This window comes from Polypterus senegalus, chromosome 4 (genome assembly GCF_016835505.1).
Source record: "Polypterus senegalus isolate Bchr_013 chromosome 4, ASM1683550v1, whole genome shotgun sequence".
Classification (NCBI taxonomy): Eukaryota; Metazoa; Chordata; class Cladistia; order Polypteriformes; family Polypteridae; genus Polypterus; species Polypterus senegalus.
This window is the reverse complement of record NC_053157.1, coordinates 184,571,648-184,597,360: the sequence shown is the minus strand read 5'-3', so window position 1 is coordinate 184,597,360 and position 25,713 is coordinate 184,571,648. Positions and strand designations below refer to the sequence as shown.

The 25,713-nt window shown below is 38.0% G+C and overlaps 1 protein-coding gene across 1 annotated transcript in view; it reads right to left on the bottom strand.

Annotated features, from left to right (window-relative positions):
• Positions 1-24,969, bottom strand: part of ccdc142 (coiled-coil domain containing 142) — a 121,676-nt gene extending 96,707 nt beyond the window's left edge. The window contains exons 1-4 of the mRNA XM_039751767.1: positions 24,881-24,969; positions 11,954-12,128; positions 4,694-4,755; positions 3,469-3,580 (exon numbers count right to left, since the gene is read on the bottom strand). Of these exons, the coding sequence (XP_039607701.1) occupies positions 3,469-3,580; positions 4,694-4,755; positions 11,954-12,080 (301 nt within the window). The 5' untranslated portion in view covers positions 12,081-12,128; positions 24,881-24,969. The remainder of the gene's footprint in view (positions 1-3,468; positions 3,581-4,693; positions 4,756-11,953; positions 12,129-24,880) is intronic.
• Between the last annotated feature and the right edge of the window lie 744 nt (positions 24,970-25,713).

Sequence of the window (25,713 nt, the reverse complement as noted above, 5' to 3'; positions counted from 1 at the left end):
AACTGGAAGAGCACCAATGTGTTGGGGAGGCAGAATACTTGTTGTTTAAGGATTGTTTTAACTAGGAAATGGAGGTGGCAGGGAGTTTAGGAAAGGCCAGGTTTAGAACTATACATGGTGGAACAAACAATAGTGTAAAAATAAAAATGAATAGTAATGTAAAAGTCTAACCCAACATTTAAATGTAAAAGGAGTAACACATTAAAAATAGCTTGCCTTAATGCTAGAAGTATCAAAAATAAAACAAGTGAGTTGGAGATGTTTGCAGCAGAGCATAATTGTGATATTATAGCAAAAACCGAGTCCTGGCTAAATAATAAGAATGGAGATGAGCAAAACATAGAAAGGGCGGGATGGTGACGCAGTGGTAGCGCTGCTGCCTCTCAGTTAGGAGACCTGGGTTCACTTCGTGGAGTTTGCATGTTCTCCCCGTGTCTGCGTGGGTTTCCTCCGGGCACTCCCGTTTCCTCCCACAGTCCAAAGACATGCAGGTTAGGTGGATTGGCGATTCTAAATTGGCCCTAGTGTGTGCTTGGTGTGTGGGTGTGTTTGTGTTTGTGTGTGTCCTGCGGTGGGTTGGCGCCCTGCCCGGGATTGGTTCCTGCCTTGTGACCTGTGTTGGCTGGGATTGGCTCCAGCAGACCCCCGTGACCCTGTGTTTGGATTCAGCGGGTTGGAAAATGGATGGATGGATAACATAGAAAGATGCACCTTTTATAGGAAGGACAGACACAACAGAAAAGGAGTGGGGTTCCTGTTTATGTCAAACAGAATTTAAATGCAAGTCCTCCTCAGTCGGACTTGCAAATAGTGGAGCATAAGAGCAGGAGTTTTTAGAAGTAATCAATGACTGTTTTTTTATCTCAGTAAGTTAAAGCACCAATGTGAAGTGAAGCCTATCTAAATTTAGATTTTTCTAATAATCAGGGCAGAAATGGGGGTGTAGAGGGGATTGAACCACTAGGGTCAAGTGACCATAACATAATACAATTCTCAGTGTTTTTGTAAGAATGTAGATAGAAAGACTAAAATTGCTAAAGTTTAACTTTGTTAGGGCAAATTTTGAGGAAATATGGCAATGTCTAAAGAGGATAGACTGGGATAAGCTTTTAAAAGTGGAGACAGTTGAGCAGCAGTAGAGCAGGTTTAAAAATCTTTTACATGTAATGCAGGACAGGTACATACCTGAATTAGGGATTAATAGGAAATTAAAAAAAAAAAACACTCCACAGTGGTTTAATAATGAGTTAAAAAAAGCTGCAAAGAAAAAAATAAACAGATGTAAAAGACTAATAACTCCAATGTGAATCAGAGGGCATATGAAGGCAAATATTAAGGAGGATATTATGTAGGCTAAAAGGCAGTTGGAGAGGAATACAGTAGATAAGGCAAAAGATGACCAAAAGAGATTCTTTCAGTATTTTAGTAGTAAAAGAACAGCCATGGAGGAAGCAAAGTGTATCAAGAATGGTAAAAGGGAATTAATAATACAGACAGTGAAATAGAGGATGTTCTAAATGAGCATTATTATGAGGTCTTCACAAGTGAGGAAGTAGATAATCTCCCAGTGGTAATGGGCCTAACTAAGGAGGTTCTGAGTGATTAAGAAATTGTACAGGGAGAAGTACAGCTCAGATTAAATAGGCTAAAATCAAACACATCCCAGGACCAGATAATATTTACCTTTGAATTCTTAAGGGGGTTAGTTAGTACACATATAAACCCTTGACACATTTTTAGGATGTCACAGCACACTAGGTTGATTCTGAAGGGCTGGAAAATGGCAAATATTATCCCATTATATGAAAAGGGTGACTTGGCAGATCCAAGCAACTATAGACCAGTAAGCTTAACGTGCATCACAGGAAAATTAATGAAAATAATTATTCAGGATAATATCGAGCAGCACAAGACAAGTACAGGAGCTTTTCTGAACAGTGAGCATGGATGGGTTCAGAAGAGGGAGGTGATGTTTAACCAACATGCACGAATTCTATGAGGAAACAACAAAAAGGTATGATCAAAGTGGAGCATATTATATTACTTATCTGGACTTTCAGACAGCTTTTGATAAGGTGCCACATGAGAGGTTGGGTATCATACTAAAAGAAGGGCAAGTTCAGGGTGATGTTTTTAGAAGGATGCAGAATTGGCTCAGACACAGGAAGCAGAGGGTGATGGTGCAAGAAACCTTATCAGAAATGCCCGATATAAGCAGTGTTGTTTCACAAAGCTACCAAGTAGTGTGACAGACAGCAGGACTTTAGGGAGTTTCTAAACTCAACTTGATGTTTTTTTTAGAAGAATTAAGTGGATAGGACTATCAAGCTTTGTTGGTCTAAATGGCCTGTTCTCATCTACATAGTTCCATTGTTCTAACTAAGTATACAATGGTGTTATTACATTCACAAATGTTCTTTTGAAATTGGTAAGAACAGATGTTGAACACATGAGAGGAGATTACGCAGTCCAAAAGGCTCATTTGGTTAGTGAAGTTGTTGAGTCAGTTAGTTAACTTGTTTTAAAATCCCAGTTTGTTATCAAGTGCATCTGTTTTAGTTCTTCTACCCTTTTTGAAAATGGGGACCACCATATGAGGTTACTCGCATTGAGGCACTATCTTCACCTATGCAACTAGGTGTTTTAACCAGGATATCCAAACAATATTCATGATTTTGAAAATTTAGAGCCAGATCTCATTTATTGTTGAGGTCTTACTGCTTTGAAGCTTTTTAAACACCTCAATGGCTTCAATTACTGAACTAATCAGCACATTGTGAATTATGAATGCAATCTAATACTTCTACATATGTTTCTCCCACTGGGCATGTGAAATATCTCTATTAGTGTTAAACGAGGCTTTAGTGTGAATTTGAAATGCAGAATCCTCATTTATCCTGGGCCATATTCAATCCTAGGTTGGTTGTAGGATTGTTTTTTATGAACAAACCTTTGTTTCTCTTTTCATCTGCAACAGTGTGCTTGTTCCTCATATGAGTACATAGTTTGTTTGAATAATTTCACACTTTGTTTCTTTTAAAACACATGGTGCATATATTATTACAGTTTATACAGACTATATTCATGGCAATTGACACAAAACTAAATATACAGTATCTTAGATGCACACTGGCTCTTGAATTTAAACATGAACAATTGTCAGTGACCTTATTAACATTTGCTCTTCCAGTGAAATTTAATACTAGTCCTTTCCAAAAGGTTAAAATCAGTGATCAGAGAGGCAATATTACTATGTTCTAAGCAAAAGCTTTAGAACAGAATACAGCATACAGGATAATTTGTTTAGGAATATTAAGGTTGGTTTTGACTGAATACATTTCTGGAATAACTCCAGGTTAATTTTGGTGACATTCTAAGAGCAAAGACTCAAGTCAATCAGTTTTCAACTTCTGTCAAAATAAAAATAAAAACAAAAAGAAGAAGAAAAAGAAGAAGTTGAAGGACAACCTGCTACATTTGCATTTTCTTTTTGCAGAATTTCATCAACTGGTATGATTTCAGTCTTCAGATTCAACGTTCTCTTTTGCAGTCTTTTATTTTCCTCCATACTGGAACTCTGCTATGAAAGGTTCATTATTTGAAATCATAAGATAATAAGTGCAGGCATAAAACTCTAAAAAATGACATGTAGACAAAAAGAACTTGTTAAATTAATTCAGAATACATTACTGTTAATGGCACATAAAAGTTAAGCAAATATCCAGCTGAAATAATTCAATCAATTAAAGCACAATAATAAAAATGCCAATAGGAGAAAATGAAAAATGCATCTATTTCTTAAACTATTTCTTTCATTAAAATTAGCTCAAATATAAATAATAAAATATAATTAAAACTAGCTGTGCTACATGTCTAAGATGGGTGGAAATGTAACTAATCAACTTAGACCTCGCCTTTAACATTTGTAGTGCTCCACGCAAAACGTATTTCTCTGTTATATGCCATTTGGAATGGGAGTCGTATAAGCAATGTGCATGTTTTTGATGCGTCATCTATTGAATTAACAAAAGCAATTAATTTTATTACTCAACTAGGGGGTTTGCCTCCTGCTCGCTTCGCTTGCTAAACCCATTCCCCCCCACCAGCGCTACGCGCCATTGTGAAGTGGGGAGCTGAACGCACCCCAAGAAGACACGGCTGCTCCTCCAAAACCCCTCTTAAATGGTGATACAATGGAAAACAAATAACAGTTGCTTTTTATTACCTCTTTTTTGCTCGATCAGCTGCTGACTTCCTGCTGCTGCCATGCCGTGCGATCTGCATTTTGTGTGGCGCTTCAAACGTTTAAAAGCCTGTACACAGCAGCTGTCCTTTTGACACACTGCCTTGTCTCTCTTCCCCCTCAGACATCCTCAAATACTATGTGATCTCTTTTCGCTGTTTCATTTCACTAAGAAATATTTTCCATTTGTTTGCGTTACTGCAATCTTTACTCTCATATTTTTGAGACTTTCGAATTTTCCTACTTCCATTATGTCCAACCTGCTCTGCATGTGTATCACGGGACTTGCTCCCAAAAGTTGTAGTATGATATGACTTGACCATCGTGCAGGATGTGATGATGGACACAGACCCATAGACACTAGTTCTTTTATTAAGGTGGATAACAATTGCACTAGACAGTATGTTAATCAAAGACAAATTTACTAAAGTAAAACTTCTGTTGCCCTACCTTTTCCTCAGATGGAAATTTAAAATCGACAAATCCAGCTGAAGTACTGGTTTCATTTTTACCTTTAAAAAAGAAAAAGAAGCACATTTTAAAACAATGCATAAGGTGCCTTCACCTAAAAACAGTGCAATAATGCAATAAATGTAAAATGAAACATAATTCATATTTGAATCATTGGCTTCAAGATTTAAGGTTTTATTTAGTCGAGTGTGCACAATAAAACATAAATTTGCCTTCTAAGCTGAATCCAGTAATACCGCCTTGAGTGGCAGCCATTCCAGCAGCTCCATGTATGATTTTATCCTTTTACCTATTTCACTGATCACTTCTACCACTTTCTTTTATGTGGAATCGCTCCCTGGACACATTTTACTACTTGACATGGATTTGTACACGCCAAGACTCGCCTATTCAAGTAGTCAACTTCAAGCACTGAGAAGAAATGCCCACGCTGGTGTGATTCCCTATTTACCTGATGAGGCAAGAAGACAATATCGGGATAGCTGAGCCGGAGCTAAGATAAAAGCCAAGTGGCTTGCGAGAAAGTGGCAGTATAAACTTTCGGTGCCTTCTGTGATCCTGGGAAATGTGAACTCACTAACAAATAAGATCGACGAACTGGCTGTGCTGGTGAAAAATGTCAGAACCTACAGAGAATGCAGCTTGCTGTGTTTTAGTTAAACAATGTCTACCAGCTACCATCCCAGATGCCAACGTGGAGCTACCCGGGTTAGGCACAGTTAGAGCGGACAGAGACGCAAATACCTGCAGTAAGAAGAAAGGAGGGGGTGTCGCTCTCTATGTCAATACAAAGTGGTGCAACTCAGGACATGTAAATGTTAAAATCTCCACTTGCTGCAGGGACATCGAACTGTTGGCCATAAGTTTGCGTCCCTATTACTTGCCCACAGAGTTTGGACACGTGATTGTTGTTATTGTTTACATCCCCCCTCGAACGAACGCAGAGATAGCAAGTGACGTCATCCATTCCGCGGTTGGTAAGTTACAAACACAGCGCCCCGAGGCGCTTGTGCTAATCACTAGAGACTTTAACCATGCAACGCTGGACAAAACATTACCGGCCTTCTCCCAGCATGTGGATTGTAACACCCGGGGAAATAGGTCTATTGACCTACTGTATGCAAACATTAAAGACGCATACAGCGCCACCCCGCTGCCTATGCTTGGGAAAGCAGATCATAACCTGGTTCTGCTTCAGCCTCACTACAAACCAAGAGTGAAGGCGCTACCTACAACCACACACTCATTCAGGAAGTGGTCCCCTGAGGCAGAGCAGGCTCCGAGAGACTGCTTGGGAACTACAGACTGGGATATACTGCAGGGGTCACATAGTGAGAACACTGAAAAGGCTGTTGACTGCACAACTGATTACATCAACTTCTGTATGGACATTGTAGTTCCAGTAAGAACAGTACGCTGCTATGCTAACAACAAGCCATGGATTACAAGTGACATCAAGGGCCTTTTGAACCAGAAGAAAAGGGCTTTTAAAGGCGGTGATCAGCATGAGCTCAAGCGTGCAGAAGGAACTCCGAGTCCAGCTCAGGGCGCAAGGAGCAGTACAGGAGAAAGCTGAAGCAGAAGTTGCAGAACAACAGCATGAAGGAAGCGTGGGATGGGATGAAGATCATCACTGGCTGCAGCTCAAGCGGGTGCCACCATCGAGAGAGCGTGGAGAGAGCAAACCAAATGAACAACTTCTTTAACAGGTTTGACCACCTAACCCACTCTCACCTCGAGTACTGCATCCTCCAACCATCCTTCTGCTGATACCAGCATAGGAGAGGCATCCCCACCCACAATTACAACAAAGCAGGTGAGCAGAGAGCTGAGGAGACTTTGTGCCAGCAAAGCAGCGGATCCAGATGGAGTATCGCTACTACTGCTGAAGGCCTGTGCGCAGGAACTGGGGAGTCCTCTACAGCGCATCTTCAACCTGAGCCTGGAACAGGGGAGAGTCCCAAGGCTTTGGAAAACATCTTGTATCACCCCAGTCCCAAAGGTATCACGTCCTAGTGAGCTGAATGACTTCTGGCCTGTTGCTCTGACGTCACATGTGATGAAGACCATGGAGCAGCTGCTGCTTCACCACCTGAGGCCACAGGTCCGCCACGCCCTCGACCCTCTGCAGTTCGCATACCAGGAGAAGGTGGGAGTGGAGGATGCCATCATCTATATTCTACACCGATCCCTCTCCCACTTGGATAGAGGCAGTGGTGCTGTAAGAATTTTTTTGGACTACTCTAGTGCCTTCAACACCATCCAACCTCTGCTCCTTAGGGACAAGCTGACAGAGATGGGAGTAGATTCACACCTGGTGGCAGGGATCGTGGACTATCTTACAGACAGACCTCTCAGTATGTGCGTCTTGGGAACTGCAGGTCTGACATTGTAGTCAGCAACACAGGAGCGCCACAGGGAACTGTACTTTCTCCGGTTCTGTTCAGCCTATATACATCAGACTTCCAATACGATTTGGAGTCCTGCTACGTGCAAAAGTTCGCTGACGACACTGCTATTGTGGGCTGCATCAAGAGTGGGCAAGAGGAAGAGTATAGAAAGCTAATCAAAGACTTTGTTAAATGGTGCAACTCAAACCACTTACACCTGAACACCAGCAAGACCAAGGAACTGGTGGTGGATTTTAGGAGGCCCAGGCCCCTCATGGACCCCGTGATCATCAGAGGAGACTGTGTGCAGAGGGTACAGACCTATAAATACCTGGGAGTGCAGCTGGATGATAAATTGGACTGGACTGCCAATACTGATGCTCTGTGTAAGAAAGGTCAGAGCCGACTATACATCCTTAGAAGGTTGGCGTCCTTCAACATCTGCAATAAGATGCAGATGTTCTACCAGACAGTTGTGGCAAGTGCCCTCTTCTACGCGGTGGTGTGCTGGGGAGGCAGCATGAAGAAGAATGACGTCTCACGCCTGGACAAACTTGTTAGGATGGCAAGCTCTATTGTAGGAATGAAGCTGTACAGTCTTAACATCTGTAGCAGAGCGATGGGCACTAAGCAAACTCCTGTCAATCATGGAGAATTGGCAGAGGAGCAGCTTCAGTGACAGACTGCGGTCACTGTCCTGCTCCACTGACAGACAGAGGAGATCGTTCCTCCCCCACATTATGCGACTCTTCAATTCCACCCAGGGGAGTAAATGCTAACATTACTCAAAGTTACTGTCTGCTTTTACATGCATTTTTATTACTCTTTAATTTAATATTGTTTTTTGTATAAGTATACTGCTGCTGGATAATGTGAATTTCCCCTTGGGATTAATAAAGTATCTATCTAAACAGAAATAAAATAAAAACAAAATGATTAAAAACCTACACATTAATTCTAAAAATATTTACATTATTTGAAAAACAAATTATTTGTTAACCCTGCACTTCGGGAATGTCTCCAATATCCCTTTTTAAAAAGGTGTATGGTGCTGGGAAGAAAGGAATTTCTGGAGCAATTGATGTGTTCCCTGATTTACAGAATTTAAGTTCTGCATGTAATGAATGTCTGTCATTTGTTGAGATAACTTTCTAATTTTTTAACATTGCCCTTTGACAAACATTTACCAAATCATGTACGCCAGCCCCAAAAATTTAGCTGCATGTTTGGTAATACGTATGCTGGAGGTTTTTAAATTTTTGTTTTTTTACACTACTATACTAGGCAATGAAGCTGAAATGGATGATAGACTGGATAATATTACAATAATAAAACAACCTAAGGTCCTTGTCGACATTAAATGGTGTGAGTTTAAGGAGGAGAAATAAACACCGATTGCATTTAGAGTATACATTTTGTTGTATTTGTATATCAATAATTATCTAGGAGAGTTCCAAAGTATTTATGTTCAGTCACTATTCCTATCTCACCCCAAAGAACAATTATATTTGAGCACACAGATTTCTGCCTCTTCAAGTCAAATATCACTTGCTGCATGACATAACCACACATTCAGATGGATGATCAGGTATTCTATTTAAGAATATTCTTATACAGAGTATAATTCACGGCTGCTTGTATTATGACAATCTGTACAGATCCTGAGGCAGCATAGTATCCCACATGTTTGCCTATTGGCTTGATGTGGAATGTTGTGTTTCCTTTAAACCAGACATAATGGGACTCATATTGCTAAAAGTGTTCCACTTTTGCCTTATCTTTTCATACTTGTGAGTTAGGCAAGTGAGAATGATAATTGAAAACTTATAGTATATTTTTCATGGTTAGCAGTAGTTTCTACATTGCTACTCCCCACTACTGCTCTTTCTTTTGCTTTCTAATGATTGAATCTTGAATATTAACGTTTGCTGAAGCAGAGAAGTTCTTTTTAGGATGGATCAGATTGAGGATGACCCAGCCAAGGTCTTTACCAGGCACAGAGAGCAGTGTTATCCCCCTGTAGTTGCAGCAATCCAGGAGCTCACCCTTCCCTTTCTAGAAAGGGACACATCACATTTTCCAGTCAGTTGGGATGATACCTATCTCCCAAATGGAAGCAAAGACTGTTTGCAATGCCAGGAGGGCAGCCTTACCACCAGCTTGTAGTATTTCACTCCAGATACCAGAGATCCTTACAGCCTTCCCTACCCTCAGCTGCCTCACCACATGTGTGCAACCTCAATTAGATTGGGTGGTTCACAGCTAATTAGCGTAAATAACCATGGATCCAGAAATGTCCAACATCCTAGCTGGAGGATCAGCTTTAAACAGCTCCTCAAAGTAGCCAGCCCATTGGGTTACAACTGCAGCACCATTTGTAAAAACCATTCCATCAACCGCCTCTACTCTGACTCTCCAAGGAACAAATTTGGATGTCCATAATGATTTGATTCCTCGATAAGCAGGACGTAGGTCACTGTACCTTAAAAAGTGTGTCACTTCATCCTGGGTATGACGCTAAACTGCATCCAGCCCTGCAAGTGGTCTTCCAACTTGCAGGGAAAACTTGAGGGGCTGGTGGCAGGATTGGCAATCCAATCACTGTGAAAACTTCACACAACTCTGAAATGGCAGATGCTCTCCACAGGAGTCACAGGAGTAGCTCTTCTGCAGCTGCCCACATTATGAAGTGGATGGGAGAAGCCCATGGGAGCCTCATTCCTGACTCATTCCTGAAAGAATAGAAACTGCAAGAAAGCCAATGGGTTCAGGCCTGTTGGGGATCAGAACTGGTGTGGCATCAAGGTATCACCCGTGGTATGGCAGCATTTGGGTCCCAATTTGAGGTGATCCATCTGGGTAGGAGTGTGGAATGTCTAGTCTCTCCAGCAGGATGATCATCTTCTCCTGCTGTCATAGGAGCTTTATAAACTTCACATTTCAGGAGCGACACTGTCCGAGGTGTGCAGACCTGGGACTGGCGAGATTTCTGTAGGTAGATAAACTTTTTATTGGTTTGGTCGCTCTGAAGGCTGTCACACTCAGGGAGTACCTGTTGCTGTGATGGATTGGCTCCTTCGGATAGTGTTCATGTCACTCCTTTCAACAAGTGTATTACTAGACTCAGATTAAAGCACTCTCTGGGTGCCTTATCTATTGTCTATCCATTCTCCCACCGCAAGCACGATGTCTCGGTGAGGGCAACATTTTATTTGCAACAGTGCTCAGTGGTTGATGTGTACCCAAATGGTTACACTCTTCTGGTCATGGATGACTTCAATGCAACCACTGGCACCCACAGGGTTAAGTATGAGGGTTGTGTCTGTCCCCATGGGTCTGGCAACTGAAGTGAAAGTGGCTTGATGTTCCTTGACTTTGGAAAAAGTCAGGGGCTATGGATTGCGGGATCCTGGTTCCAGCACCCCGAATCATATCATTGGACATGGTACCGTACTTGCAGTGCGGTGAAGGAAATTGATCACATCCTTGTGGGCAGACACTGGAGGATCCTAATGAACTGCAAGGTCTACAGAATTGCCCTGTTTGTGAATTCCAACCACAGAACCATTGTTGTAACTCTGATGATCCTCCTTAGGCCCATTAGGCTAGTCTCCAAGAACAGGCTATTTTTAATGAGTCTGCACACAGTTTGTGTGAGGAACTTGCAGACTTAGGTTCGAATTCCAATCCTAATGAGATGAGGGGGACGCTCTGTGACAAGACCCTGAAGGTTGCAGAGGGTTGTGTTGGTGTTGCTCCCAGAAGGAGATACTTCAACTTGCAGGACACCCTGGTTATCATCAAAAGAATTCACAGCGCACAGCTTGATGGCAACTCCGGTCTGTACCAGGACCTGAGAATGATGGCAGTGAGGACTCCGAGGGAAATTTTTATAGCTGGTATAAAAGATGCTTAAGTGCCATAGGAGTGACAATGACACATAAAACTCAAATCTTGTAACAGCTAGTAGAAAACTCTCCTAACAAAAGCAAAAATACCTTAAAATACACAAATAACAAGAAGCTTCAGAAATGTGATTAGAACAATCAAGTTCATTATAATATCCACTAAATAAAAAGGGCAGCTTAATGTCATCAAAATTAAAATAATGTGTTAGCTAACAAAGAAAAGCAGACTTAAATAAGTTGTACAATAAGAGTCCTTGATTCAGAATTATGGGTTGTATATCAAATAGTGCATGAAAAAAAAGCATTCTAACTGAAAAAAGCCTTCACAGAGCCTGTTAGAGCTACCAACTTGAAAATCACATTAAGACAGAACAAACAAAAAACAATGGCAAGAATGTTGCCAACATTGCTGAAATTTGTGTCTTACTAATTACATTATTCTAAATGTCATGATAGATTAAATAGAGCAAGTTTTAATGCATCAGTTTTTGATTTTGATTAAGGAGACCTTCCATAATTAAGGATACACAGGGTGACATGATGGCCAGCACAGTATTTAGTAGTACAGCCTTACTGAGATGGAAACCAAGCTTTAAATTACAAGCCTGGCAACTCAAAACTGGCCCAGTATGAGTGAGTGCATGCACCAGCATACACATTTAAAAAAAAATAATAATAATAATAATAATGTATATGATTTAAAAATATACATGTTGTGCCTTGTGCTAACTTCTCAATAGGCATCAATAAAATGTACCAGTTTATCATGGAAAATCAAAAGTACATATACTTAGACATCTTGAAACATCACTATTACTATCCATATTATCCAACAACTGTATCAATTAAAATAGAGCTTATCTTTGAGAAGTGGTATATAATTAAATAAAGATACATCACAAACAAACTACAGTTACATACTTAAGTTTGCTATATCTTACTTAATTGAGGACTTAGGGAAGGCCATTCTTCCTTACTTATTCGTTCCTCTGGGGAGATTTTTCTCTGTCCAACCAATGAACTTAAAGAAGGCAAGATACCTCCCGATGCCTGTGACATTTTGGACATTATCAGCACCAACCCATGATTCACTCTTGCATCACCTTTGTGTGGAGCCTGAAAAGTATAATTAACCTACATTACTTGCAACAACATGCAATAGGTTTATAAATCTAAAATACATAAAAACAGGCACAACTAGTGGCATCACCAATGGCAATTTATTTATAAACATTCGAATACCAACTGCAATGCATTAAATATGAACTCATCATATTCTCCTGGGATTCCCTTCAAAGTATGAATACATATTCTTTCGTTTAGACTGATGGAAGGCATCTAAACAGCACTGGTCAAAGTTTTTGTGTGAAATTATTTAACTATCCTAGGCAGAAAACAATGAACAGATTACTACTACTTAACCATTAATCATAGCACAAAGTGTAATTTAATATAACTCAGTATTATCACCCAGCTAGGTAAAATAAAAAAATAGCAAAAATCTCCACAAAGTATTAGGCCTTGGATGAAAAGGCGCAGTCTCAATATTTCATAACAGGGGTGTGGAAATCAAATTTGTTTCTACTTGTCCATGGACAAGTAAACTTAGAAAATCCACTTGTCCGCCATTTAAATTCACTTGCCCATAAACAAATAACAAAAGTGAAAAATAGTTTATTTTTTCTAATCTCTTTTATTGATACCAAAACTGCCTTCCATTTTAAAACTGAAAAAAGTTCCTTCAGGGAGTAGTATTTTGCCACCTTGCTCTAGAACATTATATAAAAGATTCCTTTATTTTAACTAGCTAATAAACAATGCTTTCATTATAGCTACACTAGTTCTTTTTTCATATATTACAGTTACATAACAGAACACTGTCCTGATTCATTTTCTGCCATGTTCTTCAGCTTTTGTCTTGCAACATCTTCTCCCCCAAGAATCTTTACCATCTCAGACAGCATGGGCTGAATGCTGTTCATTTCTGCTTGAGCTGAACTGCATGGTTCCTGGACTGATGGTCCTGCAGAAGTGGATGCTGATGACTTTTCAGGTTTTTTTATGAGTGATGTGCCTGTTGCCAGGTGACAGACAGAATTCCACAGCTGGTCGTGGGTCAAACTCTTATAAAGAAGCAGTATTGAACAGCCTAGCATAACGCTCAACCCTTCGAGCGTTCAGCTTTAGAAAACACTTTTTCAATTAAACCAACTTTTTTCTTACTTTTAGACTCATGTCTCTATCTGACGTACTAAACCCTCAGTTCCTATCCTTTTTCTTTCTGCACATAACCAATCACCACACGATAAACGTATTTGTGAAATTAAAACTAGTTATAAGCTTAGACCTCTGAATGGATGGCATAATTAAACATGTATAACGAAAAAGTTCTGAAAACTGAGGTCTAGGTTTTAATTTCACAAAGACGCTTATCGTGTGGTGATTGGTAATATGGAGAAAGACAAAGGCTAGGAACTGGGGGTTTAGTACGTACGATAGACACAGCAAACATGCAATAAAGAAAGGCTGCTCAGAAAAACATCCATTGAATTCTTCGTTCGTATCTATGATCTCCAGATTACGAACCCAACATTTACGCAATATTTCAGTTAAACCTGTGCGATACCCATTCAAATACAGTATCCAGTTTTTTGGAGCCTCGTCACACCAGCTATAAACTTCTCTACACTGAACGTAGACCTGAGAACCCCATAATGCAAGAAAGCAGCACTACAGTCACGCCACAGTGCCCCCCGCCACCCATGTCGAATACATGCTTTAATGTATTTCATCATGAAAAAGATATCAAGTATTTATCTTAATATTCTGAATGTTCATTGAGCAGGAATATCATGAAGTCAATGTGAGGCGATTGCTGCTGGCACCTCTCACTGCAAGAGAAAGTCAGTTTAAGAAGCACGCAGAGATTAACAACTGGGGCGGGGAACACTTAATATAAAGCTTTTAATGTGCTACATTAAATTTATGACGGGGTTTGAGAAAATCTAGTAAATGAAACATTCATTTTAAGATGAAATTTATTTTGCGACATTCAACTGACAAAATAAACTACAAGAATAAAGTCAACATGTCGACTTTAATCTCGACATTTACATTTTTTTGTCTTCACTGTGTCCGTATTTTTTTCACAGTGGCCTTACTACGCTTCCTTAGGTTTTTCAAGGCCTGTTGTGCCAGTTTTAATCAAGAAATTATCCATTTCTCATCCGCGATGCTACTTGCTTGAGTTTCAACAACACGCATATAGTGAGAACAACGTGCTTACCGCAGTGCATTATGGGTTACGCAGGTAATTCCTAATGACGTATTCGAAATCCAGCAAGAGGTTACATTTCCAAAGAAGTAAATATTACCGATGTTGTCGAAAAAAAAAATAATCGCGTCTAAGTGAAGATTTTTATTGATATTTCATAACATTTGGAAACCGTTAGAATGTTTAATTTTTTAAAACCTGAGAGCGCGAAACCAACTTGTTTTATTTGAAAAATTCTCTAATCAAAAACAATCTATAGACAGCTCATCAAAATTGATGTCACGTAATAAATTTCTTAACTCCTCAATATATAACAACCTATGCGAAATCGCAAATTCCAGAAAAGATCAAATGCCTAACAAGCTTTATGTGGCGAAAACAATTGCATTGTAGGTGAAATGACCGCATTTTTATGTAGAAAAAATAAAATTTTATTAATAAGATATAAAAGTTATCGATTATAATGAAAAATCATCAAATTACATCGTAATGTCGGCATGAAAAAAAGCGTGTAAATAGTAGGGTAAAATACTTATGTAAAATCACAAGAGTGCTTCCCGTTTGAAAAATCAGCCATCATTTTGTAAACAATATTAAATACCAATTTGATACATGAAGAACATGCCTAAGTAAACTGTTTCCGCACGAAGTATGTACCCAAATGTTTAAAATTTGAAAGTAGTGGTAAAAATGTGCCCTGCACTGCACATTTAATTCTTTTTTTCTCCAGAAAAATTGCACTTATCCGCGGACAACTAAAACCAGAAAACACGCTTGTCCGACAGTCAATTTACCCTTGTCGGACAAGTCGGGCGTTGGATTTCCGCACCCTTGCATAAGAAACTAGTCACAAAAATTGCAGTATCTTGCTTCCTCACAATGAGCCCTGTATTACTTTAAGACACCAAAACTGTAAAGTACCTGTATGGATATACATGTAATAGCTCTTATAACCAGATAAATATAAATCAGAATTTTTGCCACAAGTCAAATGTTATGTGTGGTCTAAACCGAACATAGCCTTTGTCCCAAAAACTACTGGAATAGGGTACTAGGCAGAATCGTGCTAGGAAGAATACTTTGAATCAGGAGAGGCTAGGCAACTTCATAAATTTAAAGAAAAACTAGACACACATCAAAATCACCCCTGGTGTTACACATTTTACACTGTTCATTGGAGTAAGCATGACGTCATGTTTAGGTTCTCATTCATTTTCTTATAGATGAGATTTTCAGAGTTCTTTTTTTCTAATTGCAGGTACTGAATATTAACTACAAAACTGATTTTAAATGTTATGTTGCAAAAATGGCTGAATATAGAATATATATATATATCTACAAACATATTAATGCACATTTCTCTCACGGCCAACATTAAGCAATTTGTGCTAGAGCAGTTCCTCCAAATGATGGCAGCAAACACGCAAGCCTTTGTTCTCCACCTGCATCAATACACCTTGGGTACCAATAACCCTGCCTCCAGTTCACCAGTTGTACTTCCTTAGACACTTTTGGTAGGTACTAACCATTGCATGCCAGAAATACTTCACAAGAGCAGGGGCCTCATGTATAAACAGTGTGTACACACAAAAATGTTGCATAAGCCCGTTTCCATGCTCACATTGCGATGTATAAAAGCTAAACTTGGCATAAAGCCATGCACATTTTCACGCTGCCTCAATTCCTGGTGTATGCAAGTTCACCACTTGGTGTTGCAAATTGGTAACACCCAGTGTCAAAGCAGTGCTCCTGTTCTTGTGTGGTTTCCCTTTCTTTTTTAGATCCAGATCCCTTACGCAGCTTTATCAAATACACTGAAATTAACAGTAGAATGTTTATTAGTTTAAGGCATCTGATTGTAATTAACCTGAAACAATAAAATGACCCATGCAATGGCTAAACTATACCAAATACCACAGCTGCTTTAGCTTTGTTTTTCTCACTGCACTACTTGCAGTATTTAATTTAATCCTACTGTATCAAAGTGTGGAATCACAGCTGTATAGCAGCTGATCGGAAAGAGAATTATCGGTATACAGCACCTAGCACATGCTGCCTCAGCCATGTACACAGTCTATTTGAACTGCTCCCGTACGGCAAATGCTTCAGAGGCTTTCCTGTACAGACCTCGCTGTTCAGAAAGAGTTTCATCCCAAGAACAAAAAACGAAATCAATCAGTCCATCAAGTGCTCCTTGTAGAACTGTTTGTATTTATAAGTACAATTACCTTACTGTAAACTTGCAATACAGTTATAATATTGCACAACCGGAGCCACTTTATAAAGTGCTCATTTACATATGAGGATGGTATCATTTTTAAGATGAAATGCAGTAAAGTACATTACATTATACAGATAAAATTTTAACATAATTTAAATAATCTATATTAGAAATAATTAAACATGTGAGGACACGGCGCCCCATTCAGGGATTGTTCCTGCCTCGCGCTGTATGCTTGCTGAGACTGGTGCAACCCTAGATGGATAGATGGATAGAATAATTAAACATGTACTACAAAGATATTTGAATGTTTCTTAAAAGTTTTGAAGAATCTGTGTTCTCAGCTTACAAATGGTGATTAGTTACTTGGAGAAAGAAAAGCAAGGACAGGAATTGGAGGTTAGCATGATTGAAAGAGACAATACTGCTGCAATAAATTATTTCATAGAAGGTCACTCACGGTGCAACAAGCATCTTGTGGGAGGCAGGAACCATCTCTGGACGGGGCACCAGCTTGTCATTATCACTGCGCCACCGTGTTCCCATGTTTAATACATATCAAGTGTACATCTTAGTATTTAAATTGTTCAGCGAGCTGTGATATCATGAATGTAATGTATTCTGTGTCCTGTCGGAGGAAGAGAAAGCCCTTTTAAGAAGTACTTAGTACTTCACACACATAGAGCACATACTGTAAAACAAAGCATTTAATGTGCTACTTTAGTTACGATGGGATTTGAGAAACTTGCAAATTAAACGATTTTAAGATGAAGTTTATGACATTCTACTTTAATGACAAAATAAACTACGTGATTAAATTGGAGGTTTTTTTTTCCCCCACTGCGTCCCTATTTTTTTTTTTTTAATTTCTCTGTACCTTAATAAGCTTCCATATGACACTCACTTTTTCACAGCGACTTTGATATCTGACTTTTTTTATTTCGGGCACTGTATGACTTTGTTGCCTTGAGCTTTTGAGTTTCTTCAACACTCTATGTCACTCGATCAACTTTCTTTTGTTGTTTATACCAATGTTTAAAGCAACAAATAGTATGTTTTTCCTTGCCTCCACTTGGTATTCACTGAAATTCTTCTATTTTACCTCGTGCTTTTTCCATTGTCTTTTCACAGAAAGCTGAACTTAAGGGATATTTATATTGATTTGCGTATTCAAAGAGGAGTAATTCTGGGAGAAGGTGGGGTGTGACGGCAGGCACTCATTGAGTGGAAGAACGTGGAAGTTGGTATACACATAGATTCATGCATCTGGATATTTTTGTGCGTATGCACATTTCCACATTTTAGTGTGAATTCTACGCACAGCATTATGCATAAAGCCCCAAGTGGTTTCGAGATGCTCTAACCCTGTCATTTAGCCATCACAATCTGTCAAAGTTTCTCAGATCCTAATTCATGTCCATTTTTTCTCCTTCCAACACATCAATTTCAAGAATTGACTGCTCACTTGCTGCCTCTTATATCCCTAACCTTGACAAGTAGCATTGTAACAAGAGAATCACTGTTATTCACTTCACCTGTCAGTGCTTTTAATGTTGTGGCTGAATGGTACATATGTGATGCTTTTTACCAAATACACAAAATTATAATGCCTAAAACAAAAAACAAAACAATGAGCACAAAATATGCTTTCTAGCATAAAAAGTAAGCTCTTTCAGAATTAATCACCTAAGAATTTATTTTGCTTTGACAAGTCTCCTGTTTCTGTGTAACTAATACTGTAAGCTCTATGAGTAGGAGTGATCCCAAAACCTTAGGGCTTTTAATAACTTACCATATATGCCCCCGTCTACATATCTGGAAAAAAAGTTTAACTCTAGACAAAGCTTTTACTACTTGTTGCAAACCTACAAGCAAAATATGGCTTTTGACCTGCTTTGCTATGAAAATGCTGTATCTGACCCCATCAAGGGAACCAGCTTCAAGCACTGATATTACTTTTATTTTCATAAGGTCTTTGTTAAGATTCTCTTTATTCTTGCCCAAAAAATAATTGCCACTGGTCTGCTTATATTGACAAAAAGAATATATATTCCAATATCTATTTGAAAAAACTTATTAAAAGAAATTAAGCCTATCCCAAATTGATCTCAAAATGCAAACCGAGTCAAGTTGGATTTTCCTCTCAATCTCCTCTTGAGAATCTCATTTTAAATTTAAGACATATTCAGTTTTCTATAACTGAGGCACTCAAATATTGATTAATTTGTTAAAATGAGCAGAAACAAGAACCAAACTGTGGACCAAGATAATTAAATAAAAATAGCAGAATTTGTGAAGATAGTGACATTTCTACAGGCAATAGTAACATATCACACAAAACAAGCAGCACTTTTATTCTTTCAGTATCAGATCTGAATTCGGAAGACCATGGAGCATAAGACAAAACAGTTTTGCTGGGCACCTGCAAACCCAGAAATCAGTTTAGCAGATCTAATTAACCTAGCTCTACACTGTTGAACCATGAGGGGGGAAAAAATGTAAGAAAAACAAATATAAATACAGAATACCTAAACTCCAAACCAAGACATTTCTAAATAATGATATTTTCATTTCTGATGACATCCTGATGTTAAGGCACTATTTAGATGTCCAATAAATCTTTGAATACGGAAGGTGACTTGCTCTCAAAAGATTCATAAAATAAATCTTGAGAATGAGAGAAACATAATCAAGATATGATCTAATATCTAAGAAAAACAAACTAGTTCCTTGATTTAAGAACCGAAGAATGCAGTGCTGGCCTGCCATTGCCACACACTGATAGTGCTGTTGTAAAAAAGATGCAATATTCATACATATAAATAATTATACATTCAAAAGCAAAACCAAATTCAGTTTATAGATGCATCAATTTCAGCATTAAATATCAAGTGAATACTGCAGCACTGGGATAAACACATAGTGTTAGAAGCTCTCGTTGCGTAATAGCTTAGTGAATTTGAGGGCCAGGTCTATTAATGAATGCAAATCTGGGACCAACCTATCATAGGGCACATAGAACTTTATTTGTAAAATAAAGTTATTTATAAACAGCCTTTCCCATAATAAGGCCAAATACAGAAATCTTAATAAGAATACCTCAGAACAGTATAAACTCAACCTATTCAAGTAAGAAACCTTTTTGATGAAATGGGGATGAGCTGATCAGCAATAATTATATATTTTAAATAGACAGTACCCATCCAGAATTTTTTTTTAATACTCATCTTAAGTTGCTTCATTTGGACAGAGTTTAGAACTTAAAAACATTATTTTCTTGCCTATAACATTCTTTTACTTGCCTTTAAATACTGAAATGAGTCACAAAGTTATTATGTGCAAGTTAATGTACCTATTATCCTGCTTTACCCATGTGCTGGCTAGTGTTCCCTGATCTTGCCAACAACCATATAGGCAGGATGGTGGCCAGAATTGGATAAAATTTCAATTCAAAAACAGACTGACAAATCATTTTTATAGAATGCACTTAATGCTGCAGGGCTTAAAGACACCATACATACATGCATTTCAATTCAAAAACAGACTGAAAAATCATTTTTAAAAAATGCGCTTAATGCTGCAGGGCTTAAAGACAACATACACACATGTAATAATGCAACTGAAAACATTTATTTAGAAATTCCATTTCTTTTCTATGTATTTTTGCTGTTCACTTAAGGTATTAAACCTGAACACATTATTATTAAGCCTGTATACATATTTATTTATTTTCAACCACCATGTTTTGACTTTAAAATGATACTCAAAATGATACTCAACTGTCAAGTGCAATGATGAAGGGATTACAATCTTTAAACAAACAGAATACCTTTCTTTAACAAAAAATACTTTTGTCTCTCTATGCTGGAATCCTGAGATAGTAAAGAATGCAGTGCTGCTGTGGAAATGATTCAGGCAAAACACACCTTTCATGGAAACATGCAGTCATGTAATCATTAGCTTATGAATAAAATCCGTGTAGCGATTTCAAGATAGAATCTTTTGTCAAACAATTAAAGCAGACTAAATCTATTGCAAAATCAAAGTTAGACCATCTACTTATAAATATTCTATATTAAAAAAAAAAAAAATTGCTTCAACAGTTCACCTACTAAAATGACATCCTCCATTAGCGAGAGTGCTTAAATATTTAGTAATGTGTCAAACTACAGTCTTGAGATAATCCCATAAACTTGGAGAACACTCAACTTTTCCCCTAGTTTAAAAATGTAATCAGAACCTCTGCCAACACTTGCCTTTCTTACATACGGAAGCTGTGCATTTTTATTGTCTCCCTATTATATAAAAATAATCTTGGGATAAGAAGAGACAAGAATTTTTTCTTGAATACTTTCATGTCCCGCGAAAGGAGACTTTGTACCAAGAGATTTAACCACGCCCAAGACCGGAAATAAAAGAAAAAGAGTAGATGACAAAGTAGAATGTCGTTGACAAAGAGTAGATGACAAAGTAGAATGTCGTTAAGAGGTTCAAAAACTTTGCTGCAATACATTTGCAGAGCAGGTTAGAGATAATGAAAGTACTACAATTCGAAAGTCTCAAAAAAATTATAGTAAAGATCACATTAGTGCAAACAAATGGAAAGTATTACTCTGTGAAATAACAGAACAGTGAAAAGAAATTGAATATAAGGACATAGGCGATAAGTCAGAAGTATGTAGATACTGTTCGGATTTAAACTTTAATTCGGAGACTTGTAGATTGTCTAATTTGTGTTGCCATCAGGGAAAAGTAGCGTTTCCTCCAAATGAAAACGTGTATCCGCAAGAGTTAAAAGATTGTTGCATGGTGAAAGTAAAATCCACATACACGAGCGGCAGAGATACAAAGTGGCTGGCGCGTAGCGCAGGTGGGGAGGTTGGCGAGCGAAGCACCCTAATATTTTTAATTTTTAACAATGTCTCATATCCATCTTCCATTTTTAACAAAACTATGAGAAAGCTATTTGACTAGTTTCTGTAAGCAAACAGTTCTTGTTTGCAGATTGCTTTTGGCTTCAGACAAAAAAAGAGCAGGTGGAGGGAACTGTTTTGGTTAGACTAAACTTCTTTTTATTGTGACCACTACTTGCATATCAAAGCAAACCCAAAAAAGACATAAATCATTTGCAACGAGTGCAGAATGCAGCTGCTAGAATCCTAACTGGGAAAAGAAAATCCGAACACATTTCTCCAGTTTTGATGTCACTACACTGGTTGCCTGTGTCATTCAGGATGGACTTTAAAATACTGCTTATGGTTTATAAAGCCTTAAATAATCTCGCTCCATCTTATATATCGGAATGTCTGACGCGTTATATTCCAAATCGTAGCCTTAGATCTTCAAATGAGTGTCTCCTTATAATTCCAAAAGCTACACTTAAAAGAAGTGGTGAGGCGGCCTTCTGCTGTTATGCACCCAAAATCTGGAATAGCCTGCCAACAGGAATTTGCCAGGCTGATACAGTAGAGCACTTTAAAACACTGCTGAAAACACATTACTTTAACATGGCCTTTTTATAACTTCACTTTAACTTAATACTGATACTCTGTATGTTCAATTCTTCATAATAATTATTCACAGTGGCTCCAAAATCCATACTGACCCCTACTCTCTTCTGTTTCTTTTTCCGGTTTCTTTGTGGTGGCGGCCTGCGCCACCACCACCTACTCAAAGCATCATGATGCACCAACATTGATGGACTGAAAGCCAGAAGTCTACGTGACCATCATCATCAGGTCCTTCCATGAAAACCCTAAATACAAAGAGGACTGTTTGATTTATGTTAGGTAGATTGCCCAGAGGGGACTGGGCGGTCTCTTGGTCTGGAACCCCTACAGATTTAATTTTTTCTCCAGCCTTTGGAGTTTTTTGTTTTTCTGTCCACCCTGGCCATCGGACCTTACTCTTATTCTATGTTAATTAATGTTGACTTATGTTTATCTTTTATTGTGTCTTCTATTTCTCTATTCATTTTGTAAAGCACTTTGAGCTACATTTTTTTGTATGAATATGTGCTATAGAAATAAATGTTGATTGATTGATTGATTGAAAGCAAGTTATCCCATGAATGGGCTGAATTTCACAAACAAAAGAATCTGAAGAATAACAGATGAGGATATAAACACTAAAAAAAGTAAAATTTAAAATATAAAATACATATGACCATCCATTAAAGAAATTACTTAACACAGTCAAATTTTTTAAAGTAAATGAAAAGTCTCAGTTAAAGATTATAAATAACTGGCGTGATAGCTAAAGAAATTAAATGACAAACTATAAGATACTATATGGAAGGATATACAAGTGACAATATCACTACCATGTCTGAACCAAACTGCTTTGTTTTTGACAAGTGGTAAACTAATGGTATTATATCCACTTCAATTCAGGGTCACTGATTGCAAGAGAATATTCCAGCAGCACAGAGGCGAGAGAAGAAACGTAACCATTTAAAATACATACCATTATAACATGCAACTCGTAATGGGTTGAAAGATCATACGTAATGGTTTGAAAGATCATACGAAATACAAAAAGATACATACAGCAGCATAGGCTTAAAAAACTATTTTAAACCCTAGAATCAAATTTAACAAGTGTATTTTACATACAGTGTCTGTCTATTGCAAAAGCCACCCCAAACCACTTGATGTACAGATCCATTTTACATCTGTTTAAATCTATCCTTTACAGTTAGGGCACAGGCAAATTAAGTGATTTGTTGATTACCCCAACTGCATGCCCTTAGTGTGTGAGAGAAAACCAGAGTTCTGGGAGGCATCAATCAAAATGGTTATCCAAGTGCTGTGAGGCGCAAACACAGTTAACTTTGCCAGTGGTGCTCAAGAATATAAATACCAAAAACAAACAAATAAAAATGTAAATTTTGCCATGGTAAACTATGCTAGGTAACTTCTACATTGTCATTTCCCCGCCATGTGGTGATGCAGTCAGCATCAATTTGTTAGTGTTACAGTATCTTACAAGATTAACCCTTCACTCATCAAGGAGTGGTAATGGAAGGCCCCATATTGAGCCCTAAGCAGGGCCCCCCTTCGGTGCCTGGTGCATACAGACTTTACTAAGAGGCATCCAGAGTACCCCCTTAGTGTCTGGGGTGTGAGCCCTTTAACTTACCTAAAAGCGGCCACCTAATAGTTTGAGCATATATACATGAAAGTGAAAACACGATGAGTATCCAAAGCAGTAGTTCTCAACCATTTAGGCACTGGGGCTCAGATTGGTCTAGTATGTTCTTTTAAAATTAATATTTGGTTCTGGTTTTTGAGATTAATCTCGAGAGGTTGGTGCGGAATTGGAAGAGCTGGTACTGGGTGATGTCACAAGGTATTTTCAGTCTGTATGCAGGAACAAAATGTCCCTTGATTAGAGACAAATTTAAATGTGTAATCAATAGCCTTTTCAGTGATTAGCAATGGCTTTATTAACAATAATAATAATATTTAATTTTCTCTTTTAAATTCTTTTTAAAAAGAATTAAATTTTTAATTAATTTTATTTTTTAGTAATTCTGGTCTTTGTTCAGACCTAAACTAAGTGTGCATATATTTTATTTTCATTTTTTTTTTTTTGTTTAAATAAGCGTTTGTAAAAAGAATAAATTCCCCCTTATGGCTCAATGCAGTTCTACATATAGCGTTCAGCGACACACAGGTGATCTGAAGTTCCTCCATATAATGACTAACTCGAGAATTTTTTAACTAATTATTCCACGGTAAAACAGTTGGTTTAGTGTACTAAATATTGTATTTCCAGTACATACGGTCTTTTTCAGAAAGTCAGTTTTTTATACTTCATTAGAGAATTAACACATGATGTAGACGTCGACTGACTGTTCCGAGTTGCGTGTGAAGATTTACTTCATAAGAAAAAAATTAAAACAATACGAATCGGCAAAACTATAAAAATCTAATCAGTTTTCATGGAGGGCTGAAACCGACGTCGCAGTTAACGAGCGCTCTACTGGAATTTAGTCAGGGTGTCTCCCTACCATTGGGTATACACACACCACCAGTTTCAAGACCGCAATTGATATAGTTTACTTCAAAAGCTTCCAGAAAACTACACCGGGACAATTTGCAGTTGGATGGATGGCATTAATGGAAAGACTCCGCACAAAGATTAAAGCAAGAACATATTTCTGAAACCAGAAACTTGCGTATTTTCTAACAAATAAAAAAATGTAATAAATGGGTACAAGATATTTAAAAACAGTCGGTTCCATTAGTCAATATTTTTCCCGATTTAAAATTTAGCGTGTCAAGTTCCGTAGCAAAAGCACATTTAAAACTGAACTGCAAAATATTTTCAAAAGTATCTCCATTGTTCGTGTTATAATAAAATACATACCTGTTTTTTTCTAAAACAGTCTTGACCACATTTTACTGATTGCTGATGTTCAAGCAATCTACGAAGAAAGTCCTGTACAAATATTAATAAAATAAATTAGAAATAGAACAGTATTGCATACACCAGTGTTGCCATTTTGATATTAAAGGCCAATCCTTTCCGAGGACGCGCAACACTTTAACAACGTGCCACGTAATTGGCTATTCTTGACATTAGAGGCGTAAAAAAAGTCAATAACAAGAATATTTATTGGTGCCTGTGCACGTAAAGTTATGGGATTGGACAGGCTGCGTATGGTTTCTACCGTAAACAGTGACGTTTGACATTTGGTTGTTAAGAGCGCAGGAGGTGATGTAGTGTTTTTTTTTTGTTGTTGTTTTTACAGTAGCTGGAGTGCCAATCCACTTTAGAGAACGTGCAAGACAATACAGTATGCAGTACTGTCTATCATTAATCCGAGATATCCTGCTAAATCAAATTATTTTTTCTTTACATATTTCAGTTTTCCTCTTTGCATTTGAAGTTCAGTTTTGAACGTATTGAACAGTGGAAGAGCGCATTTAGCATTTTGTGCATGACTCTCCAAATTACTACCAAATTAGTAATGTATATCATTTCTTTAGATCATTGTTTTCTACACAACAGATTTCTAGCAAAATATCAGCGCTTGACATCTACAGAAATTTTGAGATGACTCGTCCACCATAGGCTGCATTAATAATGGAGATGAGTCAGAGTCAGACAAAAGAATGGACTTGCTGGCGTGCCAAGAAACCTCCGAAACCAGTCACCATTCATGGGGAGGACATGTAAGTGGTGCAGAGCTACAAGGA